This window comes from Saimiri boliviensis, chromosome 5, assembly GCF_048565385.1.
Source record: "Saimiri boliviensis isolate mSaiBol1 chromosome 5, mSaiBol1.pri, whole genome shotgun sequence".
Classification (NCBI taxonomy): Eukaryota; Metazoa; Chordata; class Mammalia; order Primates; family Cebidae; genus Saimiri; species Saimiri boliviensis.
Window position 1 is genome coordinate 44119888 of NC_133453.1, and position 17492 is coordinate 44137379.

Genomic DNA, 17492 nt, shown 5'->3' on the forward strand with positions numbered 1-17492 from the left:
TCTTTCTTGGGTGAGGTTTTTGTCATTATCCAAAACTAAAGGCACAGACAAATTTTTTAAGCAGTAATAAAAATTCTATTATTTTAAACTTGTTCAAAGTGATTAAATTGCTTTTAAAAATTGCTTCCCTGTCTGAGATAGACTTGTCCAAAAGTACTTTGTAAAAATGTAATGAATATTCCTGTTCAATAAATGATTTCTCTAATCTTTTAGCAGCTATTTTCTAAAATGAAAATATCTGTGTTCTTTGCCTTGTAAGTAAGGAGGGAGAAATAAAAGCAAAAGTTTTTTCTTTTATTCCCCCAAGTATATGCTATAATCTAATAGCAATTTCCCTTGTCTGTTTTTCACTTTCGAAAACAATCAAAAATCTCCCCAAGAGGCAAACAAAGTAATAGTACTTCAGAAAATCCAAAGTATAGTCATTGAAAAAGCCTAAGGTAGACCCCACTAGCTTTCCACTTTTGTAGACAGCAAACTACTTGCTAGCTACAGTTACACATCAGATTAATTTTTCTTTAGCTTCTATAGATCAAAATATTATGATTATATTGTAGAGATTATTTTAATGAAATTATTCCTTTACCAGAAACAATTCTTGCCGATAAGTGAGAGCAGAGTCTTTTATGCAACTAATTGAAATGTTACCTAAAAAGAAATTTCACCACAAAAAATTATAATAATGCAGATGTCACGTTGTTTTACATTTTTGGAAAGCGTTTCTTTTTCTGGCTTCATACATAGTAAACGTTTCTACTTACTGTAATAGCTATTTAACCTGAAATAATGTTCCACCAGTAACATTGGCCATCTCTCGATGAATGGCCGTATTTCTCCAAAAGCCTTTTATAGTCTAATTAGACTATATTTAATAAATACAGGATTTTTTAAAAGATATATAACAAAACTACTTTTTCCTTTTGACTATGAAAGCGTTGAGATATAGTATCTAAATTCTTAATTAATCTTAAATTAGCTTCGGCTCTTAATACTTTGATACATCCTTTAATGTCCCTCTTCTGCAAACACCTAAAGCTAACTATAAAAAAACTGCTATGAATCTGTTGTTCTAGGAATGGCCATCTATTAATTTATCTATTTAGTTAAGCTTGTTTATCAAGTTTTCTCAGCATAGTATCTCTCCTTGAGAAATTCTTACCACCTCAGTATAGGCAGAATTATAGTGTGATAGATGATACTTTCTCCAAAGCTGAGGTTTATAGACTTATTTTCCACTCAAACATCAAGTAAAGATATTTTGCTATAAATTTAGCTTTACTTTTTCTAATAAATCAGTGTTTTATATTTCAGTTTGTTGTAGATTGTGAATTCTTTAAAAGAGAAGCAAGATCCTTACAGCTTCCTGTAACTCATCTTTTTTCCTTTGGTAAGTACTTTGTTTTTAGAAAGCATAAGAATTACTTTTATTTTTAACAGAGTTGCAGTAAAGCAGAGCTTTGTAACATAAAATATTGAATACTTCAAGTATACTTCGTAGAATAACTATGTGATGTGGTTCAGTGGTTTGATTCTCATTTAATACTGGGCTAGCAGTCATCTTCTGAGAAGTGAACTTACATAATCACATACATTTTCAGGTAATCACGTGTGTGTATATGTGTGTCTGTTCTTATGTGAAATTTATCCTATTGGCCCTTTTAGTACAATTTTAATATAGAATATAAATTGCTATGTATATAAGAAGGTTTCAAGATTTCTCCAAATATTCTTTTAAACTTTATTGTGAAATAATTTTAGATTTACGGAAAAGTTACAAAAGAGTTCCTGTATATCCTTCACTCACATTTCCCTAAGGTTGACCTTTTATATAAACACAGTACAGTTTTTTCAACTAAGAAAGCATTGGTTTAATACTATTAATTAAACTACAGGTTTTATTTGTTTTTTACCAGTTTTTCCACAGATGTCCTGCTTCTTCAGGTTCCCACATTGCATTTAGTTGTCATGACTCCTAAGTCTCCTATAATCTGTGACAGTTCCTCAATGTTTCTTGTCTTTCATGACTTTGAAACCTTTGAAGAATACTGTTTATTTTGTAGTTTGGAGTTGTCTAATACTTTCATTTTTGTGGAGGGAGTAGGGAACCAGGGTCTCACAATGTCACTCACGCTGGAGTACAGTGGCATGATCTCAGCTCACTGCAACCTCCGCCTCCTGGGCTCAAGTGATCCTTCCCCCTCAGCCTCCTGATTAGCTGGGACAGCAGGCATGTGACACCATACTCAGCTAATTTTCTGGTATTTTTTTATAGAGACAGAGATTGGCCATGTTGCCCAGGCTGGTCTCAGACTCCTGGACTCAAGAAATCTGCCTGCCTTAGCCTCCCCAAATGCTGGGATTACAGGCATGAGCCAACACACCCAGTCTAATACTTTCTTATGATTATATTGAGATTATGCATTTTTGCCAAAATACCACAGAAGTAATGAGATTTTCCTACTATATCATGTTGAGTATACATGACACTGATATTTCTATTTACTGGTTATGTTAATTTTCCTTTCTTGGTTAAGGAAGCCTGCTAGGTTTCTCTGCTATAATGTTAATTGCTTTTTCCTTTTGTAGTTAATAAATAGCTGGGGTGAGATAATTTGAGAGTATGTAAATGTCCTGTTTTTCTTTAGAATAACCCACTATTTTTAGCATCCCTTGGTTCATCTAGCATTTAGCAAATATCACTCTGGTATTCTACATTTAGTGGAATTCTTCCTGAGATAAAGGAGACCTTTCTTCTTACTATTTATTTATTCATTCATTGAGTTTTTATTTATGTCACTGTAGATTCAAGGTTATGTATTTTATTCATTGGGTTATAATCCAGTTCCATCATTATATATATTTTTGCCTAAGTTGTTCTAGCTTTGAATATTGGGAACTCTTTTAGACTGGTTCCTGTGCTCTTTTGGTATGCCCATCCTTTAAATACATATATTTTTACATTCCATTTATGAAAAGAAACTGTGTTAATTTGGAAAACTTTAAAATTTTTATTTCTCCCCATACCCTTTTGTTTTGGTACACAAATACTCAGAACAATACAGAAATGACAGTTGTGAATCGCTCATATCATTTAAAATAACAAGCTTGTAAAATAAAAGATCTACCAAGAAAGTACACCTTTCTGAAATTGGAATTATATACTTGACTTTTTAAAAGCAGCTTGATGTGATTGGGCATCATAAAAATTGTTTTATCTAGAGTTTATTGCAGGCGGATTAGATTTTTGAGAGTTCACTCCACACAGAAGTGAAAACCTGTAAACAAATTTTTAATTATTGGTCTTGTTTTAATGTTAAGTTATCAGTACGTTTTTGAAAAATTCCTTGATATTCTAAGTAATACAGTACTTTGAAATCAACAGGATTGTCTTCAAGGAAAGTGGTGATAAATACAAGTGGCCTATACTACAATATAGAGCTTCTGAACTTTGGACAGGTAATTAATCCTGACTACAACAAGAAGGATTTTATTTTACTTTAATGTTTACTTTAACATACAAGTAAACTTTTATTTTTTGTTTTTGTGGTCAAACTCTATTAGATATACCAAGCTTTTAAAATCAACGTGGTAAGCAAGTGCTCAGCAGTTAAAGGTAAATATATTTTCTGAAAAATACATAGACAGTTGATTGTTATTGCCCTTCTGAGCCTAGAAAAAAAAGAAAAAAAAGTGGTTAAAAAAATATATATAGAAAATAATATTGTCATTTGAAGACTCATTAGGTGTTAACTCGAATTTTCTGTAATACTTATTCTTCCACATGTTTTTATGTTAAGTAAAACTAAATACATAATAGAAAAGTTGTTTATTTCCAGGAGATTTGACATAGACTCTTTCTTAACAGTAAAGCATTTTTATCTGTTTCACTTTAAATATCCACATTTTAAAAATGCCATCCATCTTTATGTCTTATAGTAGTAATTTGGATTTAGTTATTTAATATTTTCCACTTTCTTAGTACTGCCCATCTGCCCTAATATATATTATAAATCTAATTAAAGCATTATTATTTAGGAATTCTCCATAATTTTTTAATCACGTAATTTAACCTGTACTGATTTTTTTAATGAAATGGACAATTGTATAATTAGTTATGTATTATAGTAGCTTATGTGACATTTAGGGTAACATATTGTTAATGATACATTTTTTAATGTTTTAACAGAAGAAATAACCAGTATCTATAAACTTCATATTCCTTGGTCTTATGAAGATTCACTAACCATTGCACAGTAAGTATTTGAAAGAATTTACTTTAAACTTTGGTGTTTTTGAATAATAGATATTCTGGTTAGTTTATCTCTTTAAATCATGAATTGTTAAAATGCCTCAGTAAAATGTGTTTATCCTATATGTAACATTGTTCCTATAATTTAATATATAATATTCTTATTAAATGATAGAGAACTTAAACTTTACTTACTTTTCAGCTGAACCCCCTTCCACCTTCTGCCAACTCCTGTGTCCTATAGGGAGCATTCAAACAATTGTGCTGTCATTGAAAAAGTGCCCATCCATAGTTATGGGTCTGGTACCTAGCTTCTTCTACATTATTTGATTGTATTGGGCTGAGGATTAACTTAGCCATGGCTCTTTACCAGCATTTTGTATTTGAGAATTGATATTTAAGTTATCTCTTCAGGGTTCCATCTTCCACAGAAATTTCTGTGAAACTCCATATTGCTCAACCAGAAAATGACAGCCATGTGGCATTATTAAAAATGTATACATCTTCAGACTGCAAGTATGAGGTAAGTTGTATGTTTGCTTAATTTTTAAGATTTAGTTATAGAATAAGCTAGAAACATTCTTTTTATATTAGCTTCAGATATATGGTGGTATGGAAGCCAATAAATATAAAAAACAGGCATTTAAAATATTTTAAATATTCTTCCTTTTTCCTGTTAACACCACCTTAGCATTAACACCACCCTAGCATTCCATATGGACCATTTGAAAATGTATACATCTTAATAAGTAATAGAAGATAAAGCCAAAAAGTAAGACTGTAGATTAACCTTCTAAATTTGGAAGCCCCAAGTCCAGAATCTTTATAAATTGAAGAACATCATGAAGTCAGCTGACATGGGCTTACTGCAGTAATTGACGTAATATTTATTGGTGTACATCTCTACTGGTTGTTAGCTTAAGGATCTTCTTTCCTTTTCACTAATTGTTTTAAGCTCTGCTAGTTATTAACATGTGTGATTGCATACCTATTGTGCTTATTTTATAATTAAAGTACTTCTCTTTGTGTTAAGGGAAATAGAATTGAGAGTAACATTTTATTTACTTATGGATTCATGAATGAAGAGCCCCTGGATTCCCAATTTAAGTGGTTAAAGTACTTATTTCAGTGGTTATGACATCATAGGCTTCTGTGAAATATAAAACCAGCTGAAAGCTCAGCTCTTAAAACCAAGCTTAAATGTTTGGATTCTTTGTTAGAGCTAACTGTTCAAAGGTAAACTAGGATTGATACTGTCAAATTAATAGAATCTGTTCCTGCAGCCAAGTTTCAGTTGAACTTATATTATGAATTAATTTAGATTTCATGGAATTTATTAATGCTTTGATATCTTGCATTCTGTTCTAACAGTTAAGGGTTTTTCAGGGCCATAGTAGTTTTTAACTTACATTTTCATATTTATAACATTAAAGGAATATAAAAAAATTATGATAAAAATTTGGTTTCAACTAATATATGCTCTCAGAATGTCCTTGTTTTTCCAAATCCTGCATATTTTCAAGAAGTCCATATATTGACAAAATGTAATCATTTTAAGTTTCCCTAAGAAATATTTATCTCCTTTCTAATATCAAATAGACTTGCTAATTATTTTAAAAAAATGTATATTTATGGTAGAGATAATTAAGGGTAAATTTCTTTTCAAAATATTACTTTGGCTTAAATTACTTTAGCTGGAATGATCTGGTAATAAGATAGTCTACTTAATTAAATATTTGCGGTAGTAAAGGGGCATAATAGCATTCACTCAACTGTCAAAGAATTAGATATGTGGGAATGTATATTAAACAGTAAAACTACACTTAATGCAATTTACATGGTGGCTCAGAAGATTCCTCAAGAACTTGAATGCCTTTAAGTTAACCACCATGGAAAATTAATTATTATGCTTAGAGATGTGCAGAAGTGCTCAATTTAATAAAATGTAAACTAAAGGAGTTTAGGTGAAACTAACCTTTTTTTTCAATATTGTTTTAAACTAGGTGACAGTTAAGACTTCCTTTTCACAAATACTTGGACAGGTAAGAGGGATTCCTGGCCGGTTGATTATTTACTGTTTTATGAATAAATAACTGTAAGGAAGGGATTGTAGACTTTTTCCATAAGGGGATGGATAATCAATAATTTTTTTGCAGACCACATACAGTGTCTTTTGCTACTGCCACTGCTGTAGCTGCTTCTGTATTCTTCCTTTTTTCTTTTTCATTTTTCTTCCACTTTAATAAAATCCAAAAATTTTTCTTGGCCCACAGGCCATAGTTGTCCATTCCTGCTTTAAGGTGATGCTTTCATGTTGGATACATCCAAAAAATGAGAGCTGATACTTGATTCTCAAACAAATTAATATTTTTGCCTAAATGAATTCTATATTAAGCCTTTATGGCAGGGCATGGTGACTTATGTCTGTAATCCCAGCACTTTGGGAGGCCAAGGCAGGAGGATCATTTAGGATCAGCAGTTCGAGACAAGCCTGGCCAACATGGTGAAACCCTGTCTCTACTAAAAATACAAAAATTAGCCAGGCATGGTGGTGCGTGCCTGTAGTCCCAGCTACTCAAGAGGCTGAGGCATGAGAGTTGCTTGAACCTGGGAGGTGGAGGTTACAGTGAGCTGAGATTGCATCACTGCACTCTAGCCTGGGCAACAGAGGGAGACTCCATCTCAAAAAAAAAAAAAAAAAAAGAAAGAAAAGAAAAAAGATTTCATGTTGCTCATACCACACTATAAATTCATAGTACAATAAAATCCATAGACTCTGTCATATAAATGAATGTTTTTAAATAACTTTTTATATTGTCCATGCTCAGTTTGTAAAAGGAAAAATAAATTCTATTAAAGATAAATGTGTTGAATTCATTAATTTTACAAAAATAGTCCATAAAGCAATAGAACTATAGATATTACTTAGCATCGCTGTAATTTGCAGAATTGTGCAACCTGGACATAGATAAGTAACAGTTGATTAATTAGGGAAATTATGTAGTTTTAAAATTCAGTCAAATTTGTATTACAGCTCTTATTACTTTTACTTTATTTTTTGGTCTTTTGTATTTTGCAATCCAGGCATAGTAGAATTTTGTTTTAACTCTAAGTCATTTGATACTGTAATAATAAAACTCACAAGGCAAAATTAAATTAGAAACATTTGTTATATGCATTATCTCATGTAATCCTCTGAACAATTTGGTGAGAACTAGATTCCAATCATTATTACATTATAAGGATGTACATTATAACATTCTAAGTTAATATATAAAAATTCTGTGCTAAATTAGGAAGGGAAGGCTAAAATCTTAGATACTAAGTTAGAAAATAGCATCATGGATAATTACAATAAATATTCTAAAATGTTAAACAACCAATTATTAAATCTCTCTAATTTATACCTTTGTATATTTAGTATGGCCAAAGGGCATGTTACTGTACACAATGGTTTGGGGTGGGAATATAACATACTCTTTTATCCATATAATTCGTATGTTTCATAATTCAGTTTAGTAACAAGAAAAGTCAAGTTAGCTTGCTACGCTAGAGTCAAGCGTAAGTGTCCACCAAAAGAGGACAGACCTCATATTCTTGTTTTGATGTGGAAATCCTTCTAAAGACTGAGGATGTACAGATGTTACAGTATCAGAGGTGGATTATTTCTAAAATGCCAATTAAAAATTTGTGTTATTGAAGCTTAAGCTTAGTTTTGTAAGAAAAAAAAATTAAAGAAAAAAAGAATTTGTGGGGCCGGGCACGGTGGCTCAAGCCTGTAATCCCAGCACTTTGGGAGGCCAAGGTGGGTGGATCATGAGGTCAAGAGATAGAGACCATCCTGGTCAATATGGTGAAACCCCGTCTCTACTAAAAATACAAAAAAATTAGCTGGGCATGGTGGCATGTGCCTGTAATCCCAGCTACTCAGGAGGCTGAGGCAGGAGAAGAGAATTGCCTGAACCCAGGTGGTGGAGGTTGCGGTGAGCCAAGATTGCGCCATTGCACTCCAGCCTGGGTAACAAGAGCGAAACTCCATCTCAAAAAAAAAGAAAAAAAGAAAAAAAGAATTTGTATTAATTGAATTAAATTCTCAAATTATTGAAAAGACATAAGATGTTCTTCCTTCATGCTGGTTTAAAAATGTAGCTTATAGGTAGTTGGAGAGTGAATGAAAGTTGTATATCCTACTTGTTTTAAAAAATAGTACTTTTTTTTTTTTTTTTGAGACAGAGTCTCTGTTGTCAGGTGCCAGGGCTAGAGTGCAGTAGTGCAATCTCGGCTCACTGCAACCTCCACCTCCCGGGTTAAAGCAATTCTCCTACATCAGCCTCCCAACTAGCTGGGACTACAGGCACGCACCACCACGCCCAGTAGAGACGGGGTTTCACCATGTTGGCCAGGATGGTCTCGATCTCTTGACCTCATGATCCGCCCACCTCGGCCTCCCAAAGTGCTGAGATTACAGACATGAGCCACCGCGCCCGTCCAAAATAGTACATATTTTAAATGTTGCTTTCTCAGTCACAGAAGATTGAAGAAGAGAAATAAAGAGAAACTACTTGGGAGAACCTTCAGCCTTCAATAGATAACTTTTCATAAAGTTAATTTTTTTCTGAAAGAGGAAAATCTATTCACATATTCTGTAGTCTGCTCTTACGAAAAAGAGGGCAAAGCATAAACTGAAAGTTACTTTAGCAGAATTCCATAAACTCAGTTAAATCATTTCTGTGCAGGAATGAAGCCCAGTGTTGCCAGATCTCCAGCTTTTAAGATAAACTAGAAATCTGAATTTTTAGATGAAATCTTTTAATTTTTCAATGTTGGCATGTAATTCGAAATTTAAAGAAATACTATACCAAATACTAAGTATGGCTACAGTTTGATTATGAGACAGGGAGGCCAGTTTATGATTGTAGGTTTAGTAGTATCTTAGATACCAGCTGTATCTATATCCCAGTATGACATTTGATGCTCATAACAATGATCCTCTATCATTAAAAGAAATTTTATATTCGGAGTACTCTGTGTAGGACCTCTTACAAGATTCTAAATGCAGTGAAGGGCATTAAAGGTAACAACAGCTAATGTTTTCTAGTCAGTTACCATGTACCAGTTACTATTCCAAATGCTTTATGCAAGTGTGAATATATTTAAGCCTTATATCCCTGTGAGGTAAGTGCTGTTTGTCTCATTATACAGATGAGGGTATAGAGAGAGGGAAGGGAAAGTAACGGAGTGGGAACATAACTTGCCTAAGGATACAGAGCTAGTGAGAGACAAAGCAGGAATCTAAATTCAGAAGTCTGACTCCTGAGCTTGCTATGATGCTTAACTTTCTTTTTATACTCTCAAAAGTGCATGTTTTTACTAGCATGTATATTTACAGTATATTATAATATATTTACTAGCATGTCATATATGATTTGCTATTAGGTAGCAAAATGGCCTTTTCCCCTTTTACTCAGCTTTCCCAACTTTCCATGCAAAGCTGTAAACTATACTTCACAAGTATGGGCTGTACATTATCTGATTTTTTTCTCTTCTCTTTTTACCTGGGAATCCATGGAGGAACTTTAGGGAGACCCTGAACTTTCTTGCAACTTTTGTGTAAGCTTGTACTTCCATAGCTTTCCTCAGGTTGCAAGAGAAATTTATACATGTTCTAAAAAAATTCTGTAGAATGGAGAACATACATGCTTTAAAGTAAATTTCCTTTTAATAATGTAACATTAAAAGAACTTAAGGCTTTGTTTTTGTTGCATGTATTTTATAGAGAGCTGATATAATGACTTGAGGCACTATAACATAATGATTATGAACTTAGGCACTGATTTTAAAACCTAGGTCCGTAAAATTTTCAAACACAATGAAGGACATAAAAAGTTAATAAAGCAGTTAACATTTTCTGATAACTTGTCATATATGAGTTAATATTCTGAATGCCTTACACAAATAAACATGTCTACGCCTCATAACTATCTATAAAGTACATACTATTATTGTTACTATTTACTGATAGAGACATAGGGAGAGCTAAGTAACTTGCCTATTATATTTTTAATTGTACAAGTTAGTTGGGCTCTCATGCCTGAATTTCTTTGTCTATAAAATAGGGATAAGAACTACCTCAAAGGATATTGGGAGAAGGACATGGGATAATGCATATAAGGTGTATACTGTCATGCCTGCAATGTATGAAATAATCCGTGTGTCCTGAAAAGCAGTTTTGTAGCATATGCTACTCAATTATATGTTCTATTATGCCTTCGATGAAAAATTCAGATGCATTTTTAGTTTGCTATATATTTTCAACATTTATTTTACTTAGAGTTTTTGATACTTTTACTGGAAATATCTTTGTGGCCAGGTCGGAAAAGCATAAAAACAACTTTTAAATTTTTGAAAGTATATTTATTTCATTAACATGAATATTCAGGAGTTGCCCATTGACTTGTTTTTTAGGTAGTTAGATTTCATGGTGGAGCTCTTCCTGCTTATGTTGTATCTAGTATCCTTCTTGCTTATGGAGGACAATTATATTCTCTTTTCTCAACAGGTAAGAATGCTTCTAATTTTTAAATTACTTTTGTTTTGAATATTAAAGTAGAATAACTACATGTATGTTTTTATATATAATTCTATTATATTGTATCAGGAGATATATTTAAGAGAGTTCTTTGAATTCCCTTTTTACTATTTTATGATTATGCCACATAATAGTAGTTACTATTCTGTTCTTGAAAGCTCTTGAAAATATCACGTAATTTTATGATGAGTCTTCTTTGCACCTTTATTACTTTTCTGCTATCAACCATGAATCCCAAAATAGTTTGAGGAAACTAGTCCAGAGACCTTCAGTTTGTGGTCTGAAGACCTGTAAATTATTAACATTCTCTTAGCTTGTCAGTTTTGTATCAGTTTCATTTTTTAATGGAAAAAATAACTTTGAGTCTAACCAGATTAAGTCATTTTAAAAAATTCACATTGGAATCAAGAAGTATCATTATCTTCATATAATAATTTTGTTTTTATGACTTAAAAAGTATTTATGACTTAAAAAGTGGTAAAACATTTAACCATAATACACACCAAAAAATTAACAGTAATACCCTAATATTATCAAATGCATTTTTTTTTTTTTTTTTTTTAGGCAGAGTTTTGCTCTTGTCGTCCAGGCTGGAGTGCAGTGGTGCAATCTTGGCTCACTACAACCTCCTCCTCCCAGGTTCAAGGAATTCTCCTGCCTCAGCCTTCCAAGTAGCTAGGATTACAGGTGCCTGCCACCATGCCCAGCTGATTTTTGTATTTTTAGTAGTGACAGGGTTTCATGATGTTGACTAGGCTGGTCTCAAACTCCTGACCTCACGATCTGACTACTTCAGCTTCCCAAGTGCTGGGATTATAGGTGTGAGCCACCATGCTTGGCTTCAAATGACTTTTTAAGAAGTATTTTAATTTATTTGGTTGATACATAATTGTACCTATTATGGGGTACGTGTGATATTTTGATACATTTATATAATGTATAAAGGTCAAATCAGGGTAATTAGAATATCCATCAACTCAAACGCTTATCATTTCTTTGTTTTGGGAACATTCCAAATCTAGCTACTTTAAAATACACAATAAATTATTAAACGATAGTCATCCTGGCTGAGTGCAGTGGCTCGTTCCTGTAATCTCAGCACTTTGGGAGGCTGAGGCAGGTGGATCACCTGAGGTCAGAAATTTCAGACCACCCTGGCCAATATGGTGAAACCCTGTCGCTACTAAAAATACAGAAAAATTTAAGCAGGTGTGGTGATGGGTGCCTGTATTCCCAGCTACTTGAGGCAGGAGAATTGCTTGAACCTGGGAGGTGGAGGTTGTAGTGAGCCGAGATTGCACCACTGGGACAACAAGAGTGAAACTCCGTCTCAAAAAAAAAAAAAAAAAAAAAAAGTATTAACTATAGTCATCCTACTGTGCTATCAAACTCTAGACTATTTCTTCTAACTGTACTTTTATACCTATTAACCATTCTTTCTTCATCCCTCCACCCCTCTTTACCCCTTCCATCCTCTGGTAACCATCTATTCTCTAGCTCCACGAGATCAACTTTTTAAATTCCCACATACAATGAGAGCAAATAATATTTGTCTTTCTATGCCTGACTTACACTTAACATAATATCTGACAGTTACATCCATGTTGCTGCAGATGACAGAATTTCATTATTTTTATGTCTAAATAATATTCCATAGTGTATAATATATTACCATTTTCTCTATCCATTCATTCGTTGATAGATTTTAGGTTGATTCTATATTCTGGCCATTGTGACTAGTGCTACAGTAAATATGGGAATGCAAATATCTCTTCAACATACTGATTTCCTTTCTTTTGGTTAATATATACGGCAGTAAGATTGCTGGGTCATATGGCAGATCTATTTATAGTTTTTCGAAGGACCTCCAGACTGTTTTTCTTTTTCTTTTTCTTTTTAAGACAGAGTCTCACTCTGTCACCAGGCGCCAGGCTGGAGTGCAGAGGAATGACCTGGGCTCACTGCAAACTCCGCCTCCCAGGTTCAAGCAATTCTTCTGCCTCAGCCTTCCCAGTAGCTGGGACTACAGGCACACGGCACCACACCTGCTTAAATTTTTTTGTATTTTTAGTAGAGATGGGGTTTCACCATGTTGACCAGAATGATCTCAATCTCTTGACCTCATGATCCGCCTGCCTCGGCCTCCCAAAGTGCTGGGATTACAGGCGTGAACCACCGCGCCCGGCCCAGACTATTTTTCATTGTGACTATACTAGTTGGCATTTGTAGCTGTAGTGTACTAGTGTTCCCCTTTTTCTGTATCCTCACCAGCACTTGTTATTTTTTGTCTTTTTTTTTATAACAAGCCATTTTAACTAGGATGAGATAATATCTCATTGTGGTTTTGATGTACATTTTTCTGGTGATTAGTGATACTGAACATTTTTAAAAAATTATCTGTTGGTCATTGGCATGTCTTCTTTAGAGAAATGTCTGTTCAGATCTTTTGGCCACTTTTAAAATTAGGGTATTTGCTTGTTTTGCTGTTGAGGTCCTTATATATTCTGGTTATTAATCCCTTAACAGATGGATAGTTTGCAGTTTTTTTCCTAGTCTTTGGTTTATCTCTTCACTTTGTTGATTGTTGCCTTTGCTGTACAGTAGTTTTTTAGCTTGATATAATCCCATTTTGCTTTTATTGCATGTACTTTTGAGGTCTTACCCAAGAAATATTTGCCAGACCAATGTCCTAAAGCATTTCTCCATTATCTTCTTGTAGTAATTTCGTTTCAGGTTTTAAATTTGTCTTTATTTTGATTTAATTTTTGCATATGGTAAAAGATAGGGGTCTATTTTCTTACTTCTGCCTATAAATTTCCAGTTTTCCCAGCACCATTTATTGAAAATACTGTCCTTTACCCAATGTATGTTTTGTTGTCTTTATTGAAAATTAGTTGGCTATAAATGAGTGGATTAATTTCTGGGTTCTCTATTCTGTTCCACTGGTTCATGTATCTGTTTTATGCCAGTACTAAACTGTTTTGGTTGCTATAGCTTTGTAGTGTATTTGGAAGTCAGGTAATGTGATCCCTCCAGCTTCTTTCTTTTTGCTCGGGATTGCTTTGGCTATTGGGGTCTTTGTGGTACCATATGATTTTAGGATTGTTTTTCTCTGTATCAGTGAAGACAGTCATTAGTATTTTGATAGGGATTTCATTGAATCTAGACATTGTTTGAGGTAGTGTAGACAGTTTAACAATGCTAAATCTTTCAATCCATGAACATAGATGGAATTGCTTTCTAATTTTTTTGTGTCTTCTTCAGTTTCTTTCATTAATGTTTTATAGATTTCACTGTAGAGATCTTTTACTTTGGTTAAATTTATTCATAGATATAATTTAATTGTAAATGGGATCATTTCCTTCATTTCCTTTTTTTTTTTTTTTTTTTTTTTTTTTTTTTTTTTTTTTAAGACAGTCTTGCTCTGTTGCCCAGGCTGGAGTGCAATGACACAATCTTGGCTCACTGTGAACTCTGGCTTCCAGGTTCAAGTGACTCTCCTGTGTCAACCTCCTGAGTAGTTGGGATTACAGGCATGTGCCACCACACCCGGCTAATTTTTTTGTATTTCTAGTAGAGATGGGGTTTCACCATGTTGGCCAGGCTGGTCTTGAACTCCTGACCTCAAATGATCTGCCTGCCGCTGCCTCCCAAAGTGCTGGGATTACAAGCATGAACTACCATGCCTAGCCTCATTGTTTGTTATTGGTCTGTTGAGGTTTTCAATTTTTTTCTTGATTCAACCTTGGTAGGCTGGATGTGTCCAATAATTTATCCATCTCATCTAGATTTTCAAATTGTTGAGTTAAAGTTGTTTATAATATTCTCTAATGATCATTTGTATTTCTTTGATATCAATTGTAATATCTCCTTCTTTGTCTCTGATTTTATTTATTTGGATACTCTCTCTTTTTTTTAGTCTAGCTAAAAGTTTGTAGATTTTGGCTAACTTTTCAAAAAAGCAACTTTTCATTTTGTTGATCATTTTTTTTTTTTGAAGCTTGTTCATAGCTGACATATTTTTTCTGTCTTAATTTCATTTATTTCTGCTCTGATCTTTATTTTATTCCTTCTACTAATTTTGATTTCCATTTATTCTTGCTTTTCTAGGTCCTTGAGATGCATCATTAGGTTTTTATTTGAAGTCTTTTTACTTTTTTGATTTAGGCATGTATTGCTATGAACTATCCTCTTAGAATTTTTTTTGCCATATTCCGTAGCTTTTGGTATATTATGTTTCAATTTTTATTTGTCTCAGGGAATATTTTAATTTTTAAAACATTTCTTCATTAATCCATTCATTTTTTAGGAGTCAACATTTTTAAAAAAATGCTTAAAGAATTTTCAAAGAAGATCCGCAGTTAGGTTTTTGTCAACTTAAATACCAAACAGAGAGAGGCTCTCTAAAGGAAAATGATGTTTATTTGGAATAGGGCATTGCAATGGGAATATGTGTGCTACAGTAGGGAATATGTGTGCTACAGTAAACTTACGCATATTCAGGGAGGTAAAAGAAAACAAAGGATGTTAAAGGAAAAATAAAAAAGATTACAATTGTTTTAAAATGCTTATTATTGGCTACCAGGATCAATAACAAGGGTGGTGCCAGTTTGAGGTTGAACAGGCAGTTGCTGGGCAGATGTCCTCAGAGAAAAGTTTTTTGTATGTGTAAGATTGAGAGGGTGTTTGTTCAAGGTTGCAGTTTTTGCAGTCTTTTGTGTTAGTTTTATTATCAAGAATACAAGTATGAGAACTCTCTCTTCATTGCTTTCCACAGCTCTTTTTGTCAGGGTTTGTTTTCGTTTTTGTTTTTAACACAAATGACTCCATGTTGATTCTGGCCAGTTTCACATTTTCCTCTTTTGATTAAGATTCTCCTCTGAAAGCATCACTGATCAATCACCCCACTGTTAGATTTTGATATTCCTTGGTGCTGGAATAGACCTGTCCCAGGTTGCTGGTCTAATCCCACATTGTAATGATTGGTGACTTGGAATCAGTGTCACAAACTTTATAGCCACATTTGGAGCACCTAGGGAGGTTTGAAGGGAGTGGCTCTGAGGCTAAGCCTACCTGGAGTTCATTATTAAGTTCAGTTTTGTTTGTTCCATAGTCTTTTGCCATCGTTTCAAAGTGCAGTGCCAACATTATTCTGTTAGGATTTGTATTTCTACAAAAATTTTAACAAGTTAATAGAGGAATGCTAGTGATTTTTGTACATTGATTTTATATCCTGGAACTTTGCTGAAGTCATTTATCACCTGAAGGAGCTTTCGAGCTGAGACTATGGAGTTTTCTAGATATAGAATCATGTCATCTGCAAACAGAGATAGTTTGCCTTCCTCTTTCTATTTGGATGTCCTTTATTTCTGTCTCTTGCCTGATTGCTCTGGCTAGGACTTCAGAAAGGCAATCCCATTCACAACTGCCACAGAAAGAATAAAATACCTAAGAATATAGCTAATTAGGGAGGTAAAAGATCTCCACACTGAGAATTACAAACACAGCTCAAATAAATCAGAAAAGACACAAACAAAAACAGAAAGTTTAAAAAGGGAAAATACAAAGTAAAATGATCAGTTTGCATAGTAATTTTGAACCATGAACCTAGACTTAAACACAACCAGTTGAATATATCAAATAACCATTGTCCTTCAAGTAAAAAAAGGTCATTAAGAAGGGTAAGGGTCTCATGATATGAAGTCTTGTTCTGATATCTTGGGAAAAGCTATCTGAAGAGTGAAAGTGTCAACTTCTCATCCTGGTTTGTAGTTTGAATGACTCTGATTATGACATCAGGTGGCTTGGTGAATTTTTTGTATGCCCCATACATCAAACATGATGCATATTTCTTAAAATGTGTCAAGTTTCAGCTTATAGGGCTTTCAGAACAGAGCAGTTCTCATTTTTAGTAATACCATGGAAGAAAGTTGGATTGGAAGAATCTGGAAAAATTCAAGATCTAGTCTGGTGTATCAAGTCTAGTCTATCAAGAACTTGAAAACAATGAACAGAGCTACATTCTAAAAATAGGTGTATTATAGCTTTTCTTTAGAAACATAATTCTTTTCTCTCTACATTGATCACATAGCAATCTCAGATTTAAAACCCTCTTGAGGGCTCAGCCTGGTTCATGCCTGTAATCCCAGCACTTTGGGGAGGCTGAGATGGGGAGGCTGATCACCTGAGGTCAGGAGTTCAAGACCAGCCTAGCCAACATGGCAAAACCCCATCTCTACTAAAAATACAAAAAGTTAGCCAGGCATGGTGGTGTATGCCTGTAATCTCAGCCACTCGGGAGGCTGAGGCACGAAAATTGCTTCAACCCAGGAGGTGGAGGTTGCAGTGAACTGAGATCATGCCACTGCACTCCAGCCTAGGCAACAGAGCAAGTCTCCGTCTCAAAAACAAACAAACCAAAACCAATAAAAACCTCTTGAAGTTTTTAAGGTCTTAAGGTTCCTAGCCCTGCCATCAGTTGACAGTTTTTATTTACTCAGTCTCAGGTTGGGATTAAAGTCAGGTATTCTGTGCATTTTCTCAAATATAACATTTTTTATTAAGGCTTGGTAACATAACTAACATTCAATACAATATTTCCAGTTGTATCCTGTTATAAAGAGAGGCCAGATTTTTATTGGACTTATGCAAAAA

The 17492-nt window shown here is 33.8% G+C and overlaps 1 protein-coding gene across 2 annotated transcripts in view; it reads left to right on the top strand.

Annotated features, from left to right (window-relative positions):
- PGAP1 (post-GPI attachment to proteins inositol deacylase 1) overlaps window positions 1-17492 on the top strand; it is an 83789-nt gene that overhangs the window by 42491 nt on the left and 23806 nt on the right. For both annotated transcript variants that reach the window (XM_003925703.4, XM_074399321.1), the window contains exons 14-20: window positions 1312-1387; window positions 3383-3456; window positions 3562-3613; window positions 4187-4253; window positions 4664-4772; window positions 6253-6291; window positions 10715-10808. In XM_003925703.4, coding sequence (XP_003925752.1) covers window positions 1312-1387; window positions 3383-3456; window positions 3562-3613; window positions 4187-4253; window positions 4664-4772; window positions 6253-6291; window positions 10715-10808 — 511 coding nt within the window. The remainder of the gene's footprint in view (window positions 1-1311; window positions 1388-3382; window positions 3457-3561; window positions 3614-4186; window positions 4254-4663; window positions 4773-6252; window positions 6292-10714; window positions 10809-17492) is intronic.